Consider the following 27,986-nt stretch of genomic DNA (forward strand, 5'->3'; position numbering starts at 1 on the left):
CTTCTGGCCTTATATCAAAAAAACAGGTGATCATGTTTATTTCTCAGATCCTCACTTATGTGATTTCTTCCAACAGCTATCATTTTATTTTTTTCCTTGTTTAGCTTAAGGGAATTACTACTCATCCATTCTGTAATTCTAGTAAGACATTTAACCAAAGGGTGCAGAGCCTGAAGATCAACAAGTGCTATAGATCAGTAAAGCTGTTTGTTATCTTCATACTTATGGTTGTAACTTGAAATAATTACTTTTAATGGGAGATACAGATTTCAAAACTCATTGGGCCCAGAACATATTCTTGCAGTACACAATATATGTTATTATGAACCTCTGACACACAACCATCACAAGATTTATCTTAATTTTATGTAAGTTGAAACCAGTTTAAGAAGGTACCAGACAGACCTACCCAGTGTATAATGCAGTTGATGAGAATACTGTGGTATATGGTGGCAAATGCTGCACTCAAGTCCAAGAAAAAAAAATGATATGTCATTAGTTTCAGCATTAACCCATAAATCATAAACTACGTTAAACAATATAGTGCCTGTACAATTATTTGGTCTAAGCCCTGACTGAAACTTGTTAAGAATAGTTTTTTTTTTCAAACTGTTTCAATATTTTTATTTAAAAAGGCAGGTTAAGATAGATCTAAAATTGACAAAAGAGTCAAGGTTGTTTTTCTAAAGTAGTCTTTAATGAATCTGGGAAAAAAACTATCTAACGAAAAGGTAATAATTTCTAGTACATTATTAATTAGCATACCAAAAACATTTTTGAAAAAACCTCCCGGGACTGGGAAAGGACACAGATGGATAGTTTTAGCTCAGTAATTTTTCTACAAAGTTCGGGTAAACTTATTTTAGTAAAGTATTTTAATTTACTGTAATAAGTATGCAGAGGTTCAACAAGGTTTTGTCAAGTATTATGTTACATCAAATATTGTTTATTTCCTTTCTAAAAAATGCTGCAAAAAGCCTCACAGAAAGCTGGGTGTAACAGACGGTCAATAGTTGAAAATAATATACTTGGATTTTCCACAATTCAATAATTGTTGAAAATTAAGGCAATCTCTCAGGTCTGACTACTTGTTGTATTTAACTACAGTATATGAGTCCTTATTACTTCATAATGGACTGTTAATTTAGTTTTCCATTATTTTATTCCATCCTTCTAATTGAGTCCTTTAAATTTGGACACTTTTTTGAGTTTTTTTGAGTTTTCCAACATCTTTTAATAGTGTAAGATTTTTTAGAATATCAGCAAACCTAAAAGAAGCAGCAAAGTCATAATAATGTCTTTTAACAGAAAGGACTGTATGGTAAACACAGTTCTGTTTGTTGGCAAGCCCTGACACTGCGAGTGATTCCAATGTATGCTCTACAGTAAATGGCTTTATTGAGCCTGATGTGTGTCAATACATGTTAGGATGAAAATACAAGTACACTCTAATGCAACATAAATATAAATGCTGAATAAGAAATTTAAACTTATGAATATTAAAAAAAAACGTTATTATGAATCATTTTATTAAATCCTTATCGTATTACCTTTCCTTTAATTAAAGTGACCATACATTTTAATTAGATTTATCTACAAGTGGATTCAGAAGAATAAATCAATAAGTTTTATTTTTAAAAGACTTAAAAATTAGCTGATGAAGGCTACATAGGTGAAACATTCTGTCTTTAGCATGCCTTTACCTTTACCTTTACCATTACCTTTCAGTGTAGAAATAACCTTTAACCTTTTTTTTCCTTTACATTCTGTGCTGTTATATTTTACGTAACTTATGGACCTGAGCCATGATTCATACAATCAGAAAGTGGTGGCAAGTTATGTGTTAATCAAATAAGAATTATATTCTAATTCATACACTTGACAATATATATATAAATCTTCAATAATTTAATTTTTTATCAAAGCATACCCTTAGAATTTTGAAAGAGCTGGTCTGCAGCATAGTCCTAGTCCAACTTAGTTCCAGATGTAGTATTTGGGATTTTTATGTGTAAAAATTGTTTCTGTTTACCTTAAGGATTCTATGTTTCTAATTTGTTTTTTTTTATTTCAATTTGAATTAAAAAAGTTTTATTTTATTAACATCACCTTTCCTTTGTTTATGTTTCATTCAGAGTAGCCTCATGTGACTCATTTGCTCATCCAAGGATATGATATTATACATATGGTGGCATTCGTATCTCTCTGTCCTTTTTTGCTTCTTGGCTCAGTTTTTATCTTACTCTTTATTTTTTGGCATTTCATTAACAACCTCTGATTGACATTGTTACATGATTCTGCTGCATTTTGCATCTCACAATTTTTACCTCACAATAAGAAAGACTAATCAGAGACTGCTTATCTCCATACACCAGCCAACCTCTCCACAGTTCCTGCTAGCTGCACAGTTAATGAGAAAACTGCATAGTGTTAAAACAGACCTGGAGATGCATGTGTATTTAAGAAATCATGACAAGAGCCAATATCAAAAAATCTGAGATACAGTTATCAAAATCTAGAGAGCAACACCAGGAGCAAAAATGAAAAAAATAAAAATTGTAACAAGCTGTTAACATAAGAACAAATTGTTACCAGATCAAAGACACTAAGACCGTAAACTGAGCCAAGTAATGGAATGCTATGAATTGTTCACCAGAAAACTTTAAACATTACAAGCACAAGACAGATTATTCTAAGTTTTACTCCATAATCTCTAATACTGTACTGAGCGCTGCATGGATTATAAACTGGAGGATTGTGGCATGGCACATAGTACCTCTTTGCACTTCCTATCAACCAAGTAATACAATGTTGAAGCTGTAAAATAATGATGTGGCAAATTTAAAATTAAAACACAAAACTATTCATATTAATCCGAAACTAACTCATCAATGCAAAACACATACAGTCCATAGAAACATTTCGTGGCATTATAAATTTCAAATGATCTACAACAGGGATTGGAAAAAAATATTTGACATTAAAAAACATTCTAACAAGTTGTCCCGATTTGCAACAACTTGTGCCCCTTGCTTTTAAAGGGGAATCCTCCTAAACTCCCCACTTCTAAGTACTGACCTTACAATCAAACTTCAAGTAATTGTCACTTCCTAAGTTGTACGACATGGACTATGGAATAAAAGCAGCAAAAGTTGAATTAATTATTTAGTTCTATTATGAATTATCTTCCATGGCTTGTTATTTTGAAATCAGCACTTATCCCATTCAAATTCTCTTGCTTGCTTGAGGTAGATCGAGTGCCCTGGAAAAAATTGTAGGGAGACATCTGAAATTCTGATGGGTTTAGTGATATTTCAGTGGAAATGGAGCATATTTAGCTACTTTAGTAGAGAACATTACAAAAACAACAAATACTCTATACTAAAATTTGGTATTACAACATCAAATTATTTAATTAATTATTTGATTTATTGAATTAATTTATTTTGTTATGCTATTAATAACCTCTGCTTAAAAATGTAATATGGTTGACTGTGACTTTCTTTAGGATTCACCTTCCTTTATGCAGACACAAGCAATGGTTAAAAGACCTTGGAAGGACTATTTATTTGCTCTTTTTGGACAGGCACCCAGAATAACTTCCATTGTCTGTGTCAGGAGACACCCAATGAAGGATTTAAACTCCTCAGGGGCAGCTTTGAATGCTTTCTTCACTGTGCTACTTGTCCTCTTATTCTCTTCCAGTCCATGCTATTTGTATGGGATGTTCAGTGCAGCTTCTTCCATGATGCTTCAGCATATATGTCTCCACCCATTCTACAGATTCTCATGTACTTATTTCTTCAAAGATCAGAGTTGCAACAGTATTTATAAATGATAGTGTAAAATAAATTTCCTGTACATGGAATATCTACAGCTATTTTTAAATGAAGCTGAATTTGCTTACTAAACAAAGGACACAGTCTCAAAATAAAAATAAAATATCAAGTAAACATTGAAACACAAACTTCAAGAAAGTATCACAAAAGATTGTTCTAAAACTACACTTCTGTTTTTACCCTTTCCGACACTGTGTCCAGTGATGCCAAATGAGGGATTAGGTTTCCTCATGACTTTGAACTGGAAAGGATGGATGAATAGATGAATCCTGTAGTGATAATCCAAACTGTTTATAATGATGTTTACAATGAAACATCTTCGAAGGAATTTGTAAAGTAAACATTAATGCTACTTTTCTATGTAGTTTTTAAAAATCCAATTCAAGCTACCATTCAGAATTTATTTTCTATACTATAGCACTGAAATTTTAATTGTAATGTAATACAGGGTGGGCCAAAATGAAGTACCACGTTTCCCAAGGTCATTGCGTGAGATAGTGGCAGTCGAGTGGGTTTGGGTGAGGGGGGTCCTCTGATAGGCGATCTCTTGTAGTTTTCAGTCAACAAAATATATCTTGGTCTGGTGCGCATCGTGCTTTCGCTGTTGAAGCGTTCTTCAAAAACAATGAATCCATCGTCACTACACAATGCGCCTTCTGAACGCACTTCAGCATTCCTCTTAACAGTGACATCCCAAATCGGAAAACAACTCTTCAGTGGGTTGCTAAACTTAGACAGACGGGTACAACATTAAACAGAAACTCCCTAGGCCGTCCTTAGATTGTACTAACACCTAAAAACATCCAAGCTGTAAGGGCATCAAATTTGCATGTCTCCTAGACATTCAGCGTGCCAACATGCTTCTTTCTGCCTTGGGCATTTCCTACACGTCTTTGAGGAGGATTTGCATGAAGACGTTAATTTCCATCCATACAAATGATGGTAACACAGGAACTCATTTTCTGCAAACCGTTCTTCAAGATACCATTGTCATGTGCAGCAACAAGGCACATTTCTATTTGAATGGTTGCGTAAATAAGGAAAATTTACTATTGGGCTGAGACCAGTGAACGTCTTACACTTCGATGCGCTGTTGCAGAATTTGGCATTGTAGGCTCTTACTTGTTTCAGGAGGGGGGAGCAATGGTCACCGTCACTTCACAACATTTCATTGAAATGCTAGAGAACATTTTTTGGCCCCAACTGGAAGAAATGGATGTGGTTGATGCCTGATTTTAACAGGATGGAGCAACAGCTCATACGGCATGGAGATCTACGCAGGTTTTGCAGGAGATGTTTCCAGAGAAGCTGATCTCCCTGCGCAGCGATGTTGGGTGGCCTTCAGGTTCACCTGATCTCACTATCTCAAGTTGAAGGTATACACACACTGATCTCAAAAACTTAAAGCCTTCATGAAATCACCGCTATTCCCCTTGAAATGGCCAAACGAGTCTCGAAGAGTGTATCGCTAATGATGGCCACCACCTTGAAGACATCATTTTTAAAACACAGTGAAAAACATCAGTTTTGTATACCCTTTCTTGTATTGTAATGAAATTTATTTTATCTTGTAGCATTTTTGTAGAATAAATATTTGAAATGTAGTATTTCTTTTTGGCTCACCCTTTATAAATATGTGTATGCTATTTTTATGAATAACTCTGCTTTTGCTAAACTTTGGTTGGTATGTTTTTTGAGAGATATGCATTTTATAATTACTTTTTATACTAACTTTTCTGATGTATAATAAATTATTTTTATGAATTTCATCATTTGTAGATTTTAACATTGTTATGTCTTTAAATCATGTAAAAATATAATCATTAGTTGAATTTGTGTGTCTTAATTAGTGGAAAGCAACAGTTTATGACCCCAAAATTGTATTGCCATTGCTAATGGCAAATTCTTGGTTATAGTATAATATATATTTATTGTGCTTTACATTTCTGTAAGACTCATTCAATGTGGGGTTTGTATATTTTTCAAAAGCATGGATTATTTCTTCTCATTATGTAAGGACCCACTGCTGAGACATTTTGAAACAGTAAATTACCCAGGTGTGTATTTGGAAGCAGACTGGTGTATTTTCTCACTTCAATGAATCTTGCTGAATGCCAGTAGAGATTGAAGTGAGATATCACAATGGACGGACTAAATTTTTGTTCTTGTAAAAGTGTTTTAAAATCACCTATGGAAGAAATAGGACAATAACTTACCCTCTCATCAACTACCTTAATTTTGTGTATGTCTTGAAGAATGACTCTATCAATACCTGTTTTGCAAGTATATTTTGCACTCTGAAATACTGAAGCATCTGTCTTTGTCATTATTAAAAGATAATGCATGTTATCTCAGTATGCTGAAGTGTGCTTTCATGTCTGATTTTTGATTAAACCATCATTCACAGTAAAGCAATTTGTAGGTACTGTAGCAGGCAGTTATCAATTGGTGTGGATAAGCAGTTGAAACTCAACATTTGAAGAGGTTTGACAATTTACAATGATTTTACATAAGTATGATATTATCTTTTTTAGATTTTTATCTTTAATTTCTGAAGAGGATTCCACAGAATGAAAAATTACCATGGCGCTTGCTCATACTTTTGCAAAATTCCTTCCATGTTATTTTTAGTGTTAGATGTTTTTTCTAGTTGCATAAATATCTAATGTTTCTTAAATATTATTTAACATATGCATTGCAATTGATGTTTGAAACAAAAAACGATCTAATTTCCGTTTAATTGTTGTCATCACAATATGCCAAAATTGCTGCAGCTTTGTTTTAAGTTACCTTCTGATCACAACTGTTCTTTCTGTGCATTTCCTCTCCCAGGCTTTCCAGATCAGAAATAAAAAGTACTTTGTAGAGATCAATGCTGATACCAGTACATAAATGTATAAACCAAGTATGGATGAAAGTATACCAAAGGATCTAATTAGCTGGTTTCCAGTTACCACACTATCAGAATTGTAGTATAAATGTTGAGAGCTTCCAATACTGGCAACAGTATTAGCAACAAAATATGCTTTTCAAATTGAATTTACTTAAAGTAAGAAAATAATACCTTAATTTAAAAAAACAAGATAAATCAGGTGTAGTTATGACAAATTTTATTTTTCAAGAAGAAAGAAAGTCAATTACGTGGTCAGTTGTCCAAAGTCATCCAGAATCATCCATATACAGTATCTGATACTTTGGTTTCTTTTGTATTCCAAAATTTCATGTCATTTGACAGACTGATGTTTTAAAATGTCCTTCTCTGGAAGCAGTTTTGTTGTGTTTTTGCATTTAAATAACAATAAAATGTGTCCCTTGTTGCCTATGTAAAGGATCTCCTTCTTGAATATTTTCTCACCCAGAAAAGTTCTGAGAAAATTGTCTGAAAATACTTTTGTGTTTATGCAAAATGCATATAAAAAGGAAAAGACCTAGGTAGAATCAAACAAAATACAAATCAGACACTGTACCGGTAGGGCTGCCTTTATGTGTTTCCTAGCTGTTTGGTAGCTGTTTTTTCCACTTTTCTTTTTCTCAAGTACCTGAAAGCATTCTCCCTCTTATTTGTGTCGTCTCACTCTCTTCTACATTTGCACACACAAACTTGGCTTCTTCATGTAAGCAAAGTTTTACCCATAATGCACCTGAAAGATGTGTTTGCTGGATGTCTCTAACCCTTTATAAAAATCTTTGAACAAATGCTGGACTCCTATAAAGGAAACTTATGACATGCTGCTATTGCAAAGGTAACTAGGAAAAACAAGCTGCATAATATGGGTAAAAAGCACAATGTGAAGGAAATTATCATTATTTTATTTAAAATGTGGTGTAATTGTTTGAATACAGATCCAGTCAAACTAACTAATTTATTGTTTTTCCACACAGCTGCACCACGTCAAAGAATTGAGCTGAACTTTGATGAACCTTATTATATTGAACCTTCTTTTGAATGTCGTTTTGACCACCTTGAAGTTCGTGATGGTCCTTTTGGCTTTTCACCACTCATTGATCGTTTCTGTGGACAGAAAAGTCCTGGTTTAGTGAGATCAACTGGCAGATTCATGTGGATTAAGTTCACAAGTGACGAGGAACTTGAAGGCCTTGGATTTCGAGTTAAATACGTGTTTGTGCCAGGTATAAAATGTTAATAATTTTGTGTTTCCTTCAGTGAAATAGAATTTGATAACTTAAGCATTTTTCAGATTCTTAAGTGAAGCATTTTTACAAATTATAACAAAAATACCATGCTTGTTTATATAGATTTATGGGGCTCAAGTTGGAACTGGAGAACACATTTTTTTACCACTGTATTCAAATAAATATAAAATAGCAGTGTTGTTTTAGACTTAAAATTTAGCAAATATGTGAATTTTCAAGCCAACCTTCAGTATGCATCCATGTGTTGGGATTGCTTATATATTGTAAATCAATGTATGTACATGTCATTTTCAGGGAAAATTTTTTACGAGATTCTATCATTTTTAAGAATTCTGGTTGTGCTTTTCATGTCATTTTGTGTTTCCCTCTCTGCCAACCTATTGCTTGTTTTGTGAATGCTGCAGTTGCTTTTGTCCTTTTTCACCCCGTGTCATTTTCAGATATAGTCTAAGAATTCCACTGAATAATATTTGGATGCTTCAGAAAAAGGCAAAAAGCTTTGTTTTCCAATAAGCTGCAAGTTGTCATCCTTGGAACAATGAGCATCTCAAACTCTTACATCAGGTTTCTGTAGGTCTACAATTGAGTTTTTCACATAATACTTAAGCTTTACAAGCCATAACTTCAGGGTATTGTGTTTACTGTAAAAAGAAAACTGTAAAAACTTGATTTTTTTCATTTTATTATCAATCCCAAATATGCATTTTTGAAGCATTTTTTCAAAAGTCATGCTAATAAGCTTCAGACAAATGTCCTGTTTTGTGCAATTCTGCCACCTTATTTATGTGGAAACTTTACCTATAACGGTTTCTGTGAAGAGGCAGGTGAATAAGTACATATCGATACCACAGGGAAACTAGTGCAATGAATCTATGATAAAATGTATTAATGTCAGTTTCCTTTTAGTGTCATGCTTCAGACATGAGGAAGGAATGTTTTCTGAACTAAAAACTTTAGCTGCTTTGAAGTGGAACTTTCAATATCAGTTTTTTACTTGTTTAAAGCAACACCCTATAGAGCCAATTTTACACTACTAGAACAGGCACAGTATTTTTAAAAATTGATAAAAAATGCATCACTTTAGAACACCAAAGCAAATGAATGTATACCATGGAACTTTAAATGTAGAATACATTAAGCTACAGATTTTTGAAATATTCCCTTGGTATATTTAATGTTTGTGACAAGGTAATAGCTCCAGTTTTAAAATTTTCTTATCTTGTGTTATGTTTGAACCATAAATAACAGGATATCATGCACAGCTGTTTACGAGATGTGAATACCCGAAATAGTTAAAAGCTATTTGTGTACAAATGATAAAACATTTTAATTTGTTTATCTCCTTCAAGTCTATGTAAAGAGCTGCCAAATGTAGCACTCCAGTTTTATAAAATATTTTGGAAGTGTTGATGCCACGCAGAAAATGTTGACTTGATCAGCCATCAGTCATTCTCTTAACATTAAGCTGTGAAACTGAATAATACAAATTCTGTAGTATCCAATCTGATGTTCCATCATAAAATACATCTTTCTCTCTTTCTTGACAGATCCAGATGTAATTTATTTGGGTGGAATTTTAAACCCTATTCCAGGTCTGTTGTTTAAATTTTTTCTGTTTTTTTTTTTTTTTTTTTTTTTTTTTTACTAGCTATCATTTATGCTGTTTCTGATGGCTGCTTATATCTTACTTGTTAGATTGCCAGTTTGAACTTTCTGGACCTGATGGAATCATTCGCTCAAGTCAAGTGGAGCATGATGACAAAGTCAAACCCGGTCAAGCTATTGATTGTATTTGGACAGTTCGAGCACCACCTAAAGCCAAAGTAAGAAATGCGTTTTTCAAATTTTAGTATTAAAAAATAATTTACAGTGTCCTATAAGTTACAACAGATGCAAAATAGAAGGTTAGATAAGTGTGGAAGGTGATAAAAACAAGAAACAGAAAAGGGAAGAAAAATCTCAGTGCTAACATACATTTGACGTTCCAAGGCAATCAGAGGAAAGAAAGTAATATGAAGTTAGGTAATGAGTTTTCAACCTAGAATTAGATGCTAACAGTGTTGTGTGCAATATGGGTATTCTGTACCAGATACAGTTGGGTTGTTTTTCTCTGTATCATCAGTCATACAAAAATCCACTCTGCAAGGTTGCTCATAAGCAAAAAAAACAATGAAAGAAAATAACCAATATAATGTCCATATAATGCATAATTTGCTAGTTTACAACTGAAAATGTTTAGTATTGTGTTCATATTTATCTCAGCATAAATGCAGTGAATAAACATTTTACAAAGAAAAAAAATGTATTGTACACAATATCTTTATCAATGTATATATTGTTCATATAATATCTTGAATGAAACATTAAAATAAATTCACTGTATACAGAATAGTACAGTGGCACAGTGTGAAATGATAGGCAGTGCACCATTATAACTTTCTATCACACTTATGTATTACACATTGATAAAGACAAACAGCTTGCTTTTTCCAACATACTTTACATACTTTAGGTACAAGATTAATTCACAAACAGAAGTGACATGCATGTGTTTTGAGGGATTATGATTAAGTGGTAGAAACCTGTCCCATGAGCCATTGGAACAGTGTCAGCATAAAATAACAAACCTGGTGTTTCTAGTCTTCCATTTACTTAGATTAATTGTTGTGCCTTAAGATGACCATTTAAGATATTATGACAGAGCATTTAAGATCATCGAAGAAAAAAGATTATAAGTAAGTAAAAAGCTGTAGGAAAAAAATGCAATTTAGTATAAAGAGCAGTAAACTTGTGGCATTAAAATGTAGAATTTAGACATTGTTAGTATTTGTAGTATTGCAGTTTTAAGTAGAGAATCTATTTTGAGATAAATACAGAAAAAAAAGTTTAACCTTGAAAATTAAAGTTTAAAATTTTTGTTCACAACCATACACCAAGCAAAATAGCAAGCCAGACCCTAGCCAGGAATCCTTCTGTCTAAATACCCTCTGTATGTATAATACTAAACATACATTACAAATTAAATCAAAAAGAAAAAAATGCACATAATGCTTGCAGTCCAATGTTAATTTATTAATGTATTTAACCCAAACCAAGCATGTAAGCATGTGAGATCACAGTTTTATACTTCTCTAAATGTAAATGTACATTGCTGTCTGTGCCGCCACAGGTCTTTGGCCACTCGAAAGGCAAAAATCAAAAATGCAGTAACTATAAGGAGATGGAACTGCAGAAGTCATAACTACACAAATATATACATCTCTCAATCACTTAAAAAATTTTCAAAACAGATTCTTGCTTTTGATTCACCCAGCATAATATACTGAGCCAGCAGCCTCTGAAAAGTAGTGGGTTTTGTATAATACCATCTACAGTGCTTTATCTTTCTCTGAAACAGCTGTGTCAATGAAATGTGTTTAATCACTGGCAACATTTTTGTATCATGAATTTCTATCAATTGTTTTTTAATAAGACTGAGGTTTTGTGGCTCTTAGCACCTTGCTAATGAGGTGTGAGGAGTGGGAGACAGTGGACCAAGGTGGAGTTTAAGATAGTAAGATTTACCTGGATTTAAGTGGATTTACCTGAATCCATTTACCTGGATTGGATATGTGCATGTAAAAAGGCCATATGATGGTTGATACAGAAATGGGTAAATTATTAAATCCAAAGAAATTTGAATAAAACAAACTATTAATAAGGAGAACAAATATCAAAGAAAAAATAATCATACTAAGTAGTCACTGAGTTGCTGCATCACATTTTCATGATACTGTGAAGGACAGACCAGCCTTTCTTTCTTCCCAGCTCTTACCAGTTAATCCCTTGGTACTAAAAGGTAAAAGATATAATCCATGTAGCATGTCAAAGATGTCTGCCTGGATATTCTTCCAGTAGGTCATTTCCATCTTGCAACTCAGCACTTTGCCTATATTCACCACATACATATTCTGTAGAATTACATATTTTCTGATAATGGTTTATGTTTTATGTATTTTTTGTGTAAATTGTACTGCATTTTTTGGCACTATTGCATAAAATGTAGTGGTGATATCAGATATTGTATTTTGTAATAATAGTTGGAGTATAAGTAATACAGTCATGCATAGAGTGATTACATTTTTTTGTTTCTTTTGTTATATTAATGGTTTCAACATCAAGAAAACTCCAGGAAACACTTGCATGGCTGTGAAGTTTGGTTCAAGTTTATTAGACCATTACCAGTACTGTTACAGCTTTACCAATCCTTTGGTGAACTGCATAATTCTCACTATTTTCACTCATGAACAAGATCCCAAGGCTCAACTTAGTGTAGTGTCTCTGCCCTCCCCTAAAGGAAGTAGGTCAGTCATTTCTAGGAGACAACTACATAAGATTGAGATGTTTTTATTCTTATCCCATCCTTAGTGCACCTGGTTGAAAACAGGTTCAGTGCTCACTACAGATCCCAGTTAGATTAGGCCCAGTGAACAACATAATTTGTGAATAGCAGAGATGCAGCCCACAAGTTTTTGCTGTCCAAGCATTAACCTAACAGACAGAATGAGATTCTTGGGTAATAATGTTTTTTACACCTTCTTAAAAGGTTTAATTTCAAGTTTCATATCTTCTGTTACGTAACTACAAGTAGTGTTTTAATAAATGTGTAGAATTATATATGTAATCACTTTAAACTTTATCTCCTACATATCTGTACATATCCAAATTCTATCTAACGAAGTCACTGTCTTTACATTATCTGCCATTCCACCAATTTTTGTGTCATCTGCATGATTGACCAATTTTTATCTTAATTATATTAATGAGGATGCAAACCCGCTGAGGATTAAGCAGGCTTAAAAATAATATGGTACATTAATGCCAAAAGTACCAGTAGCTCTAGTACTTTTCCCTGTGGGACACCATCTCATAGTTCTGAATCCAGTGTGTTCTTTGTTTAAACAACAACAACATTTATTTATATAGCACATTTTCATACAAAAAAGTAGCCCAAAGTGCTTTACATAATGAAGAAAAATAAAAGACAAAATAAGACATTAGTTAACATAGAAAAAGAGTACCGTCCGATGGTCAGGGAGGACAGAAAAACCAAAAAAAAAAACTTCAGACGGCTGGAGAAAAAAATAAAATCTGCAGGGGTTCCAGGCCACGAGACCGCCCAGTCCCCTGTGGGCATTCTACCTAACATAAATGAAATAGCCCTCTTTGTATTTAGGGTTCTTACGGAAGGACTTGATGATGATGGTCATACAGACTTCTGACTTTTAATCCATCACTGTTGGAACATCACGGTGCTTTTGATAGATGGTGGTGGCACAAGCCACCAAAGGACAAAAAGAAAGGACAAAAAGAAACAGAAGAGAGAGTAGGGGTTAGTACAGATTTTAGAGCCACCATGAATAAATGTATTCTGTATCCCTTTTCATAATGAACCTTGAATTCTCATTAGTTTTACTTTTTTCTCACTAGACCCTCATGAGTTAATTTATCAGTACTGTTTAGATAATAAAGATAAACAACATCATATTTACCACTATGATAAAATGTTTTTTGTTGCTTTTGTTTTTTAGCACATTAGTGAAACACAAGCTCCCCATCTAAACCTGTGGTAATTATAAAGTAATACACATTCATTCAAGCATGCATTCTTTTATTGTATATATCCACTTATTACAAAATAGTATAACAGGAAGCAGGAGCCAATCCTGGTAAAAGCTTGCCCAATGCATTATCCATCCCTGGATTTTGCACAAGATAGAATCACAGGGCACCTTCCTGTACACAATCACTTTTATTTACCTAAGGCTAATTTAGTTTTACAGATCAATCTAATATGCAAATCTTTCTGAAAAGCTTGGAAGTAGGAATGCAGAAAATAGGGTGAAACACATATAAGACATGTGGAAAACATTCAATGTGTGTGTGTCAGTTGCATTAACCAGAATTTAAACGTAGGAATTTGGAACTGTGAGTTAGGAGCTCTAGCTACCGCAAGAAGATTGTTGAAAAGAGACATACTTTGAAAAATACATACAAGTTAACATGAAATGATAGAATATAGTAGTAGGTTAAAAGCATTACTTGTTAATATTCATAGAATAAAACCAACTGTAACTGATTAGAATGCAAGAAAAAGGGGTCATTTTTAAATTCGATGTGATATTTCATACAAATGTGTTTTACAAAAAGGATAAAGAGTTTAGAAAAATATCAACTCCAAGGTTAAGAAAATGTTAAATAAAACCAGCACCAGATACAGGTGACTATGAGGCAAGCAGTGGTGACAAGCAATCTACAGTGAGGTGTTAAGCCAGTTAATGTGTGAAGAGTTATATGGATAAGGTCAATTAGCAAAATAATGTAATATGTTATGGAAAAAACAGTTTAGTCAAGCTATTTGATGGGGAATGTCTTCATGATATTTGATCAGAGAAAAGCAGCAAATACAGTATAATCCTTATGCCTAGATATAGGGATGGGTCCTGGTAATACTGCCTCAGATTAGGTTCTTATGATGTTTTATTTAAAAACTATTTCAGTTTTTTGATTGTTTTTTTTCCCTAACCCACCCTTTTAAACTAATTTCCCATGGATAACCCTATTAAAAGTACAAGGCTACCGACAACATATAAGCATTTCAGGTTTCCTACAGCTAGAAAATTTCAATAACTTTGGACATTTAAGAAGATGATTACTATCCCTATAAAAGTTATTCTGATGAAACTTTACTTCTAAGACTATAAAAATATTTTGAGACAAACAACAGACTAAAATGTTTGCTTTACCTTGCTAATTTTACTCCTTCACTTTCATTCTAAATTGTTTTGGAGCTACATATTCCCAAGTGACACATGTCACTTAAACATTGCAAATTTTGCTAAGAGTGCATTATCTAAATCTTCTATTTGTCTACCATGTATGTGTTTATCTCATTTGTTATTTCAGACCTGTCCTGGAGCTATCTCTGATTAAGGACAAGTCAGACTCTGTTTTCAAGTAATTTGTTTCCACTCGACATAGCAAGAAGGCCTGAGTAGAATTATAAGTCTACAGTTTACCAGATGGGTTGATACCTTGCCAGCCTGCTATAGATTGTAAATAGACAGAGTCAGCATTTCAAAAAACAATTGCCTTGTTATTACCTTGACTGAAGATAGCACTAAGTAGACGTGACAGAAGAACTGAGAATGGCTTTCATAAATATGACATTCTTTAATATTCAGAAAGCATGAGGATACTCTGTGTTTTTCTCTCTCCCTCTTCTCTCTCCATCTATCTGCCTCTCTCCACTTTTCTATTATTGGAAATTGTTAGCATTTAATAACACAGTTACATCTGAATGCACCTAGAATTACTTGCTTTATAATTATATCTCTGATGCAGAAAACAACAATACACTGTATATATTGATTTTAAAAAGTACACTGCTAACATTTGCACCTTCATTTTTTGTTCAATAATGCAGCTAGAACAAAAATTCAGATATCAAAAAATACAATTTGTTGGCAGAATGGAAAATTATATTTTAATTTAAGTTGGCCTGTTTTCACAACTCATGCCAACACAGGCTAAGCAAAACCATCATTTAAGTTAAATGATGGTATTGCAAGGAAATAAAAATATATTTGCAAAATAATAAGCACAATCTGTCCTGTACAGCCCAGACTTTACAGCTGCTTAATACACTGATTATGAGAAATGACAGCTGAACTGATTTTCCTTCAAACTTAATAGTATTCTCCCATTCTTCACTACTTTTTGATCTGTTCTGTCTCTCCCTTCCTTTAACTCCATTTGCTCTACCAGTAAGTTGTTATCAATTTTCAGCAAGCACTTTGCTTAAGGTACCGTTGAAGAGAAGCAGAAAATTGTACCCCATCCTGAGATTTATTGTATTTCTAGGCTAAGTTTAGATTTACATCTGAAGCAAGAATAAACCTCCAAACTGCCCTGGACTCATTATAGCCCTGATTTCTAATCTTCACAATTAAAGTATGAGAAGTCCAGACCTGCCTCTAAACTGTCAGCTTTGGCCAACATATAGGATGATGCATATATTCTTTTTTAGAATTCCCTGTTGCTATAAAAATCATTATGAAATTTCAGTCTGTTTGCTGTTATAGAAATAAATCGTAACTGTATAACCTCTGGCATTGAAGCCTCACATTTGTATCATCTTAGAAGGCATGCACAACTCCCCTATATTAATAGATGTGGACGCTAGAGGCGCTGTTGCCCCATTGAACCCACCAGACAGACGTCCCAGACACACGTGTAAAAGCACCAGAAGATTCTTTAATAATATTTCTTCAAGTATAGTGCACAAAGCACTGCACACTCCACAATTCTCAATCAATATAATAATCACAATAATAATAATCAATCACAATCCTCCACTCCCAGCAGCTCCGTCCTCTACCACCCAACTTGGGCTCAATCTGCTTGGGTTTCCCACAGTCCTTTTAAAGTCCATGACCCGGAAGTATTTCTTCTCCGGGTCAACACCACATATTCCTTCATCAAGTGTCCCGGAAGTACTGCGGGCTTCCATCCGCGTGACCCCAAAGTACTTCCGGGTTGGCGTAATCGGAATAGTCCCTGGGTTCTTGGTAAGCTCCCCCTGGCGGCACCCATGGCATCCAACAGGGCTGAAGAGATGGACTCTATGTCCCATGCTGCCCTGCAGCGATTCTGAGGAACCATTTCCATTCAGGGGAGCTGCCATCTAGTGTCCTGGGGGATGTAGTGCCCTGAAAAGGCTATTTTCTTCTTTTGAGGGACGTTCTGGCTGGACTGAAATACCGGCCGTCCATCACATAGACTATTCTTTGCATTTGCTGAAACCGTCTACGGGGACTCTGTATACTAAGGACCCTATTTCCCTTCCCTAGTACTGACAAATATGAAATATTTCTTAGCAACACTCTTTGACTCAGGCCAAGTTATAGATATCTTCTATGTCTGATCTGGTATTTTTCACTTATCATGCCAGTGCCTATTAATAACCCAATGCAGGGATAGACGCATTCTCTTATTGTGCCAACATGTAATCTGACGCAATTTGCAGATTACATTACATGGATTAGCGAAAATCTGGATACATAAAACACCCAGCTCTTTGAAGGTAGCAAAAATGGGTGGAAACCCGTGCATAAGTGAGATAAAAAGGAATGAACATCAAGCTATATGGTAAGTGCAGAGTCTGCCTAAATACATAATCAAATTAATAAACAAGGTTTGGGATGTTTTACTGTCAACAAGAGTTGGAATTTTTGAATCATCAGTCACACAAGAAACAAATTACTCATAGTCTGATAAGATAAACGTTAAGAATATATATAGTAAACTTTGAACAAACTATTTTTGCTCAACAATTTCCTTAGATAAAGTAATTCCAAAAAAGTCAAAACTTTATTTATTTTGCATCTTGTACGGGAAAGTTCCTTAGGAGGGCTTTAACTTGAATGGTTTGCATGTATGCATGTAGATGTAGATTTTTACATAGCATTGACCACTTAATACGATATATTAGTAGTGTTTCTAGACTGAAGACTTAAATTCAAAACTTTCCTGTCAGTATGTAAAATGTAATACTTAACATACTGCTAGGTATGGTAGTCTGTAAGGTGCCATCTAGAACAGTCATAATTGCAAAAGCTTTAAACTGCATTGAGGATGATCACATGTCGTAAACACATCATTCATAGACTAGCTTGACTAAACTGGCTTCCAATAACATCATTATTGACTATTTTTTGAGGTAATGCAAAGAACACTAATCACTTCTTAACTAGTTTGACTGCATTGTCATACTGTACAATATGTTACTGATTCACCACAATTTTAACTCCAGGACTGCAAATTACCTCTCGCCACATGGCAGATTCTCTGATGCTGGCTTTTTCAATTTTTCAAAAGCCTGTTGTTCAGCTCGGTTGGTTGACATTTCCTTAATTTCCTTAATCATTAATCTAATGTTTTGTAGAACTCTTTCTGAAGATGTCTGTAAAAATAACATTTTCTTTCTTGCATTTTAATCAACTATGGTTGTTTTTTTTTTAATTTTCCAAATATTGACAAATCATGCTTTTAACCTGCTACTGCAAAATATACCCCACTACTGAGTACTTTAAATTGATGTTAACTTGCATATATTCTTCAAAGTTTGTTTCTTTGTAGCGTTTTTCCATCTCACAGTTTCAGACTCACAGTTGAAAACTTGGTTAATACATTGTCTGTGTGCCATTTGTATCTCTTGTGGTGGGCGGCTGGGGACTATGCATACGAGAGGGCAGCCGCCCTGGTTTGTGTGGGTTCCACGGCAATTTAGCACAGAAGCTCAACCCTATAGAGGCAAGGGGGCACCCGGACATGTAAGGAGCCCTGGACGTCAGCACTTCCGCCACACCCGGGGCTGCTGGCGGAAGAAATACCAGGGACACCCGTAATGCTGATGCCACGATGACATCCTTTGACCCCAACAGCCCCTGCACCCTCAGCAGAAGACCAATTAGAGCCACTGTAGGGACTACTGGGAGTTGCATTTTCAAATTGTAGTAGAGTACAGCGTTCTCGGATTGGCTACTTTCACCATCCCAAACCGCATTTTCCTCTATGGTTGCTTCCTGTTATCTCTATAATGAAGTAAAAAAGCCATAAAAAATTGCGGAAAATATTTGCAGTTTCCGCTAACAATTATTAGTTAGTTTCTACGGAAAAATCTGTGAACAACTGAGGCTGCGAACTCTTGAACTGCAACATTCTGTGAAAGAAACCAGAGATAAATAGCCAATGGCTCAATGGCTATCACAAAAACCATTAGTAACAGCGGGCACTCTTGTCAGGTACCTCGTTCTAATTTGTAGTAATCTGTGTTATGTTTCAGCCAGGGTTCCCCAACATGGTTAGGGTCCAAATGTCTCTTTTATGCATCTGGATTTTTTGTGCATGCACACATTTCTGCTTTTGTCCTTACACCATGTTTTAGTGTGAATTCTGGAGACCTAGGCCAACTGGCTTCCTACTTTCTCCTGGGTATTCTATAACTGAGCCTGTAGTGAACTGTTTAATCTAAAGGCAGAATCTTTCCATATATTGATTCAATGTCTTTTCGAAGGGCAGGATAACAGCTTTGCAGAAGTTTAGTGGTATGAAGTGCCACAGCAGAATACTGCAAATGGTTAGTAATGGTTCATTATTGTAATTCTTATATTTCTGCAAAATATTTACTGGTCATTGCTTTGAATCTACTGCAAGCTTTAACATTATTTTCATTGTCTTTAAATTGATGGCCAGCAAAATAGTCACAAGATAAAATCTATGGTTTCATATATCTCAGGATGTCCAGTTATAAGTGTATCATATTCATGAGCTATATTCTAGTTGGAATTTTCGGATTTTGATTTGTTTTGTTTACAACATCTTTTAATGACAATTAATCTCTTGGCTATTATTATTTTTCTTAGTCTAATTTGCCTTCTGTAATATCCCGAAAATCTGTTACTTGATTATACATTTTGCTCATCTAACCTTTTATTTTTGTTCCTAACATTCGTGGCATAAGTTTACACCAGGATTAAGGTGTGTCTGGATCTAGGAGTTGCTTCTACTACACCAGGGGTCTCCAAACTGCGGACCGTAGGCCAAATCCGGCCCGCCAGTGTCATCAATCCGGCCCGAGACAGCTAATGGCTTATTGTTGTTATTGTTGCTGTGATAAGTTGGATAAAAAAACACAGAATGATAATAGCTCAGTTTTGTTTACTTGTTAGGTAAAGCTTAATAACAAGTATAATACACAGAAAATTTAACTTAAGCATAATAACTAACAAATAATTGAAACCAACGAGGTTATTCACGAATGTTTAATTGTTACTGCGCTTTCGAAAGTACTACTAGCACCATCTATTAGCGATAGAGGGCACTACCACTACCTATTTCCGCATTTGACCATCAGATTTCGTCAAGTGTCATGGTCGTAACAATACACAATAGTAATTGAACTAGCAAATTTATCAAGCGTATGCTCGCTCAGGGCACGTACTCGGCGACTAGTCTAGAAATTATAGATAATGGCAGGAAAATTTAAACGGTTTTGGCCTTTGGAACTTATTGGAGTAATCAGTATGGCCCTAAGGCTGGAAAGTTTGGAGACCCCTGTACTACACCATCATCTATACCATTTATAAAAGAGACTCAGATTCAATTCCTGTAACATCACTTGAGGGCTTTCTGTAAAAGTGAAAATAAAATTCACATCTACCCTTTAACAGATTCACTGCTGAGAATGCCATTAGTTCTACCTGGTGCATCAATACAATTTACTGACTCATCCTACCAAGCATAAAATCAAAAGCCAAAAAAATCAATGTGGTCCTTTTGGTTCTGAATACATTGAATACAATGTATCAAAAACTACTGGTCTTATCCATCGAGAGATAATTTCTCTCTTAGTAATTAAGTCTGAATGTCTGAAACTAATTCTAGGTCTTCCCTGGCAAAGTTAACATAACTCTAAAATTAACTGATAATCAGTTAAATCAGTCTTTTCAGAATTAAAAAAATGAATCCCACTATAACATCCTTGCCAGTCAGTATTATTTCTGAAGTTTGGAAGCTTTTATCAGGATCTCCGTTGTTAAGAGAACCACAGAATGAGACTATGGTAAAAAATGTACTAGAACGTTTTATTCACCGATGAAATAGTATTATTGAGATATATTATTGAGGCACCTTAACTCCAAAAACATAACAGTACTATTTTCTATGGTATTGGTAGTACTGAGTGAATGTTGCTAGTATACTCAGATGTTAGTTGTAATACTTTAACTTGTAGTGTTACGAATTTGAAGAGGAGATGAAATGATAGGGAGATTAATCACTTAAATACCATGTTCTACGTAGTCCATAAAAAAAAGTTTTGGAAGCTTTGTAGTTATTCCATTTTTGCATTTAACACAACCACAGATGTCTGTCCATCATTTTTCTGTCTGTTTTATACAGCTCAGAGTCACAGGAGAAGCCTGAAATGCTTCTTCTGTTATACATGCAGTACAGAGATACAGGAGGACACTGCACACCAACAATGATAACAACAGTTGTAGCAAGTGAAAATTGAAGCAAGCTTCAGACGAAGTAGCTATTTGACAAGTCTACAGTGGCAATGAAAAGAGCTATTCCATTTTTTTATAACAAAAAAAAAACTATTTAGTGCTACAAGGCAAAAAGGATTGTTGCAGAGATATGCCAATCAACAGATAGGACAAAACGTCATACTTCACTGCTGAATACAAATCTGCATATGCTAAAGTCATTCGTTTGTTTTTTAAGCCAATATAATGTTCATTAGTTTAACCCCTAAAATCAGATTAAAGTAATAAAAGCGTATTGTGTACAGTATATATTTGAAAGTTATGTTGATGAATTTAATGCAGTCTACTACAGTCGATACACTGCAGGTGATATCAGTCCTGTTAATAATCTAATTCTGGATTAATACACAGGAAAAGCAACAACAAAGTCTGACCACTCATATAAGATACTTTTTTAAAACTGCACAACCAAAACTGTTTTACAAGAATTCTGAAATAACTTACTAATGTAAAACTGATTTCACTTAGAAAACCTTAAGGCTAGGACTCATTTTAAAAAATAGGAGAGAGAGATTGGGAAAATGATAAAGCATGAGTTAGTGAAATTTGAAGTTTCAATTAATTTGACTCATCCATTGAATATTACACATTTGTAATTTTTATAACTAGCTAGTGATGCAAATATCTTACAATAGCAAATGTTGCAAACCTAAAAGAGTGATTTTCTGACAAACCAGATATTAAAGGCATGTTGTTAGCTTCCTTTAATAAAAATATACTGCATTATCTTGGAATTTACCAATTCAACAGTGCAGATATAATAATATTTCAATTTATATTTTTAGTTTTGATTTTAATTAGTATTATTTAGTTACTGGAGAGATAATGTCAGAGAATAAATAGTAAAATAAATCAAGTTATACATGATGGTATCATTGTTTATAAACCCTAAGATGAAATCCTCCCAAGATTATACATTTTTTTCCCATGTCTATCACAAATTAAATATCAAGCCCTGCATTATATTTTGATATTTTTTTATTCCAATACCGGTTTTCTTAAATGATAGTTGGGTAACTGCTTTATATACCAATATTTTAAAGGTGCTTTTACTATTCATTTTTGTGTATTTTAAATTTTATTACTGAACACAATACAATACAATTTATTTTTGTATAGCCCAAAATCACACAAGGACTGCCGCAATGGGCTTTAACAGGCCCTGCCTCTTGACAGCCCCCCAGCCTTGACTCTCTAAGAAGACAAGGAAAAACTCCTAAAAAAAACGCAGTAGGGAAAAAATGGAAGAAACCTTGGGAAAGGCAGTTCAAAGAGAAACCCCTTTCCAGGTAGGTTGGGCGTGCAGTGGGTGTCAAAAAGAAGGGGGTCAATACAATACAATACACAGAACAGAACAAAACAAAACCTCAATACAGTATAAAAATAAACATTTTAGAAGTACGTAGCAGAATTTAACAATGGATGACATCACATAATATGATTTGGATTTGTTTATAATCCTGGAGACCTCATCCATCAAGCTGCCTCCCCCATTTGGCCATTCCACAGCTGAAACAGTGCTGAGCCAGCCAATCCGATGAAAGGACCTCTTTTTAACATGATTCCAGCGATCCACCACCAGAGAACACCTTTTAATGCATTTGGACTCCATTGACCAAAGGTGACTGAGTTGTCGTTTTTTATTTTTATGGATCATAAAAACAAAACATTTAAAGATAGCAATATTATTTAATGACCAACAAGCACGATGGGTTTTGTTCTGTAGCTGATTCAACTTTGGACTTTATTACCCAGGCAAAAAGAATACAAAGCAGTTGTCTTCTGCCAGCATAATCAAAGTAAAGCTGACAGTGAGCTGGAACCCATAACTTGTCCTGAGAATATTGTAGCAGTGGTTGAATTGACAAAACCTATGGACATATGAGGTTTATTAAAGGAGTATTACAGACAAATCTTCACCCAGAAGGAGTGGCGGAAGGTTTACTGTTTTCCTCAGTATCAGTTTACCAACAGTTTTGTTTTCAGGGTATGATTCTTTACTTTCTATATAACTGGTGTGAACATTGCCCCAGACACAGACAGGCTAACACACTCAAGTCACCCAACACATGTTTATTCTTCATTATTCAATACAACAGTCAATGCACACAAGCCCCAATACCCCTCAGTCCAGGCCAATCCAATGCCTTCTCTCTCTCTTCTTCTCTTCTTCAAGCCGCCTCCTGCCTCCTCCAATGACCTTGTCACTCTTCCACCCGACTCTTGTCCCTTCTGCAGGGAGGCGGCCCCTTTAAATGAGAACCCGAATGTGCTTCAGGGGTGTTCCCGGCAATCTCCCACCGACACGCCCCAGTGTGGCGAAAGTGCCGGCTGTCTCCTTGAAAACACTCCGGGTGTCCCCGTTTTCTGTTCTCCCCAGCACTTCCGGGTGTGGCGGAAGTGCTGAGGTCTAGGGTCTTCCTGGTATTGAGGTCCCCTTGGCGGTAACCCTGGGTCCCTACAAGGTCGAGCTTCCCTGCTCTTTACTCGAGGCCTCCAGGTCGGTCTCCCCCTCAAGGTCTGGAGGAGGCACCAGCCCTCCTCCTGTCTTCTCAGGCAGCCCGGATGGGTACCACCTCCATCCGGTTGTGACACTGGGTAAACAAAAGAAAAAAAAGCAAATTTCAAGGTACGTCCAGTGCCCCTAATGTAGGAAGGATATAGAAAATAATGTCAAAGCTCATATTAAATGTAGTAAAGCAAATTCTTTAAAAAGTAGTATAGCAGGTGTTTTCCAACTACATTCATTAACAGACAGACCATGGGAGCATTTCCCAATTAATTTTATCACAGATCTTCCTCTAACACAAAGTTATACCACTGTTTTTGTAGTGGTTGAGAGCTTCTCTAAAGCTGTACATTTTGAACCTTGGAAAAATATTCTTCTGCATTAAAGGTTTTAAAGGTATTTGTATCTAGCACTGGGCAAAGGGAATGTGCTATTTTAGAGTTTTCCATAATTCTTAAGGAAGTATACTCAAACCAGTATAACAACAAGAAAATTATGGTACCAGAGAAAGGAAATTTTTAACTTGATTTTAGAAGCTGCAATTACTACTATAAAAAACAACTAAGTTAGCTTATAGTACATTACAATTGTTTTATGATTTTTCAGTGGGGTTTTTGATGATTCTTCATCCATCTTCAGAGGAGCTAATGGCACCTTCCTAGCCATGAGCAGCAGGAGTCAAGTAAACTAGGCTTTTGGTTTCCTGCTAGAAATATCCAGGCCCCTAACGTACAATGTTAATTATATCTTAAACATCCTTCCGAAACAGGCAGGCATATTTCAGTGTCTGTATCTTAGGAGAGGGGCTCTATTAGAGACACACTAAGAATTTTTCATTTTTCTTTTATCGCTTGTTTATAATTTTATCATTATGATAGTTATGATGTAATCTGTTATTTTGTAAGATATTATTTTGTTAGGTATTGCCATTTTGCGTTTTTGCTTGTACAGTATTGGTGCTACCATTTTGTATTTTTGGTTTTCATGAGTGCCGTCAATTTGCTTGTCTGATCTGTATAATGGTATTTGGATACTATGTTTTAGGTGTCATGTGACCAGTGACTTCATGGCAGTGGTGTTGTACAAAATAGCTGTGGGGATGAAGCAGTGTCTAAACTGTGTTGTAAAGTAAAGGAAAGACTTTGCAAAAAATAAAATTGTATTTAAGCTACTATCTCATTACGTTTTCGGTCTTTAATCTGGCTTCCATTACGGCTTTGAATTTAATAATTTTCTTTATGTTCAGCCAAGAAGGTGGAAAATGACAAGCCCCAAAGGACAAAGAAAAGTTTGAAAACATAATAAAAATAAATTGTATATCAAGAGAAAACAGAGATCAAAACTGGGAAGTCACACCCCAATATGTAAACAAATTCAAAAACCAAGAAATGGTCCTGAATTCCAAGAATGTTTTCACTGCATGTGCAGTCTTTTGAAATATCCACAGACTTAGACATTGAGATTAGTCCACCACCATCTTATATAGTGTAATGGGCGATTGGTGTACCTCCCTGGCCGGGAGGCCGATATATTACAAGGACCAGGGGAGCAAATGTGCATAGGACACTGCCTCCCCCAGTGTGTTAGATGGCAGCCCCACTGGGTTGCAGCAGCACCTCGAATTCTCGCAAGGCTTCAAGGGAGTTCACTGCTGCCCTTTTGGGTTCTATAGATACTGCCAAGGGGGAGCTGTTTTGGTGGCAGAGCCCTGCTACATTGGGCTTTCTCCACACCTGGGAGTGATTCCAGATCCGACTATTGAGCCACCTGCAGCACTCCCAGGAGCAGCATAAAAGGAGTCACCTCACTTCAGTCGAGGAGCCAGAATCGGAATGAAGAATGATGAAGGTTGCCACAGGAGGAGTGAAGGGGGAAGGAGATATATAGTGAACACTAGGTGGAACTGTTGCCCCTTTAAACCCAACAGGCAGACACTCAGGACACAGGATAAGAGCACTAAGAACTATTTTTATTTTTTGTCTTCTTCGTCAGTGCTTCCATGCACCACAGCCACTAATAAACAGGCAATTCATCAAATAACACAATCACAAATCTCTTTATTTCACCTCCACAATTCCCAGCAAGTTTTGTCCACCTCCATCCGACTCTGCTGGGTTTTCAGCAGTCCTTTATATAGTCCTTGACCTGGACGTATTTCTGGAGAATTCAAGTTCCTTAGTCAGCCCGGAAGTACTCTGGGGCTTTCGTCCTCATGACTTCCTAGTACCTCCAGGCTATAAGAGAAGTATGACTCCCAAGTTCCTTCCACAGCACCCCCTGGCGGCATACCAAACTCCAAGTCCTAGGATGCCATGTGGGAATCTGGGGCACTGCTACACACCAGAGGAGCTGCCATCTAGCATCTTGGGGGAAGCAGTGTGCTTTCATACAATGTTTTTATGCTTCACTACTATTATAAATTTTAAACTGCATGGTATTACAAACCAAGAGTAATACACCAATTTGACAACTTTTCTTTTTTGTGCATTTTTGGGTAAATTAAGAACTCATAAATAGTAAAATGTTTGTAAAGAACATCATGTTATTATTTAGTGTTCTTCAGTAATAGTATTTATAATGTTTATTTATGGTTTAGTCAAACATTTTTCCACATCCTTGTAGCCATCAATAATGGAAAAACTCAAAATCACACTGTATTTCATGAACTAAAATGTTTATCTTTTGACCCATTAAATAAGCATAAATAAAAGACATTATTTTGTGTCATTTTGTAAATTTGTTCTATGTTATACAATTTACTTAGGGCTGTCTTAACAGCATCATTGACCACCAGACAAAGTAGTGCACTGGGGCCCCTGTATTGTTAGCAATACAGAAACATACATAGGTATTAGAAACATCACAGGCCAATGCCCATTGCACACATACGTTACTGAACATTAAATATCAATGATACATGTAAAAAGAATGAAAAATACCTAAATACTGTATTCAGAATTTCCAATTAATCTGAACCTTCACCATTAATTTTAGCTGATATTTCAGTACTATGAATGTAAACAGCAAAGATAAGAACATAAGAGGATCTAAAAGAAAATAATTTTTTTTAACCATTTAAATACTTTTTAATCAAAATTCACAAAGTGATAAAAATGGTGCATATACAGCCAATTATGATTTTACAAAGATTCCTTTTTTTTTTTACCAGTAAGTATGGTGCAGTTTCTGTACCTTAGCTGTATGCAGTCATATAAAAAACATGCTGACACACATTCTGATCTTAGTAAAATTAACACAATAAATAAAATAATCTAAATAAAAGCAAAAATGGATACCATTAAGGTTATTTTTTCATAAAGTCACAAAGTGACTTTGCAAAGATGAAAAAGATGTAGTATGTCCAGACATCCAACTGGCAACAGTTTTGCCTGTTATATCAATAGAATGACCTGTGTATGTCTGGGTATGCGCAGAGCTTTTTCAGCTTTTTGTGCCAAAATTATAGTACTGTCAGAAACTTCCTATGCCTTTTTTTTTAATATAAACAGTTTTTATGTAAAATAGCAGAATTTTAAACTAATTATACTTTTAGCACCATTTTCTGACATTTTAGGTGTGATAAATGAAAAAGTACTGAAAAAGGTAAATATAAAACAAAATGAAGTTTTCTGTAATTTCTCATTTATTTTGTAAACTTGAATACTTGCCAAATATAGTCTAGTCCTGCAGTAACATATACTGTACTTTAATTCAGATAGAAGGACTGAGGTAAAAATTGTTTTAAAACAGAACAGACATACCTATCAACACTGAAAAAATAATAATAATAAATGCAGATTTTTGTAAGTAAAAAAAATACAGTTTGAGGTATTTAAAGCACTTGTATCTTCTTCTTCTTCTTCCGGCTGCTCCCGTTAGGGGTCACCACAGCGGATCATCTTCTTGCATATCTTATTTAAAACACTTGTAGCTATGTCATATAAATACACTGAACAGTGTGTAAGGGCTTTTCCTTAGATGATCTATTTAAATCTATTTAAATGCCAACTAAGTGAATCATATCCCTGTGTTATTTGGAAGGATGAGGCTAATATTGAAAGTTAGGAATTGGTGAAAATCAGTTTAAGCTGTAACATGGAAAATAATAAAGGTAGAAATAATTTTTCAAAGATCAAGGATGATGTGTAGAGAAGATATAGGTATGTATTTAATTATCAACTTTGCTTCCACTTTTGGCAAAATCAAGTATTATTTAGATTTTATTGTAAGGTTGCCTCCTTGGCTTGATTATATTTTAGATAACATAAGTTGAGATAAGTACATGCTGTGTAAAATCTTAAGTTGATTTATACCATGCTTTGCACAGTTGGA

General features: G+C 35.0%; 1 protein-coding gene across 5 annotated transcripts in view; it reads left to right on the top strand.

Annotated features, from left to right (window-relative positions):
• The window catches only part of LOC120535347 (neuropilin and tolloid-like protein 2), a 100,274-nt gene that overhangs the window by 13,557 nt on the left and 58,731 nt on the right, over window positions 1-27,986 (top strand). For all 5 annotated transcript variants that reach the window (XM_039763127.1, XM_039763125.1, XM_039763128.1 and 2 more), the window contains exons 4-6: window positions 7,722-7,970; window positions 9,542-9,586; window positions 9,690-9,817. In XM_039763127.1, the coding sequence (XP_039619061.1) occupies window positions 7,722-7,970; window positions 9,542-9,586; window positions 9,690-9,817 (422 nt within the window). The remainder of the gene's footprint in view (window positions 1-7,721; window positions 7,971-9,541; window positions 9,587-9,689; window positions 9,818-27,986) is intronic.

The sequence above is a fragment of the Polypterus senegalus genome, chromosome 9, assembly GCF_016835505.1.
Source record: "Polypterus senegalus isolate Bchr_013 chromosome 9, ASM1683550v1, whole genome shotgun sequence".
In the NCBI taxonomy this organism is placed as follows: domain Eukaryota; kingdom Metazoa; phylum Chordata; class Cladistia; order Polypteriformes; family Polypteridae; genus Polypterus; species Polypterus senegalus.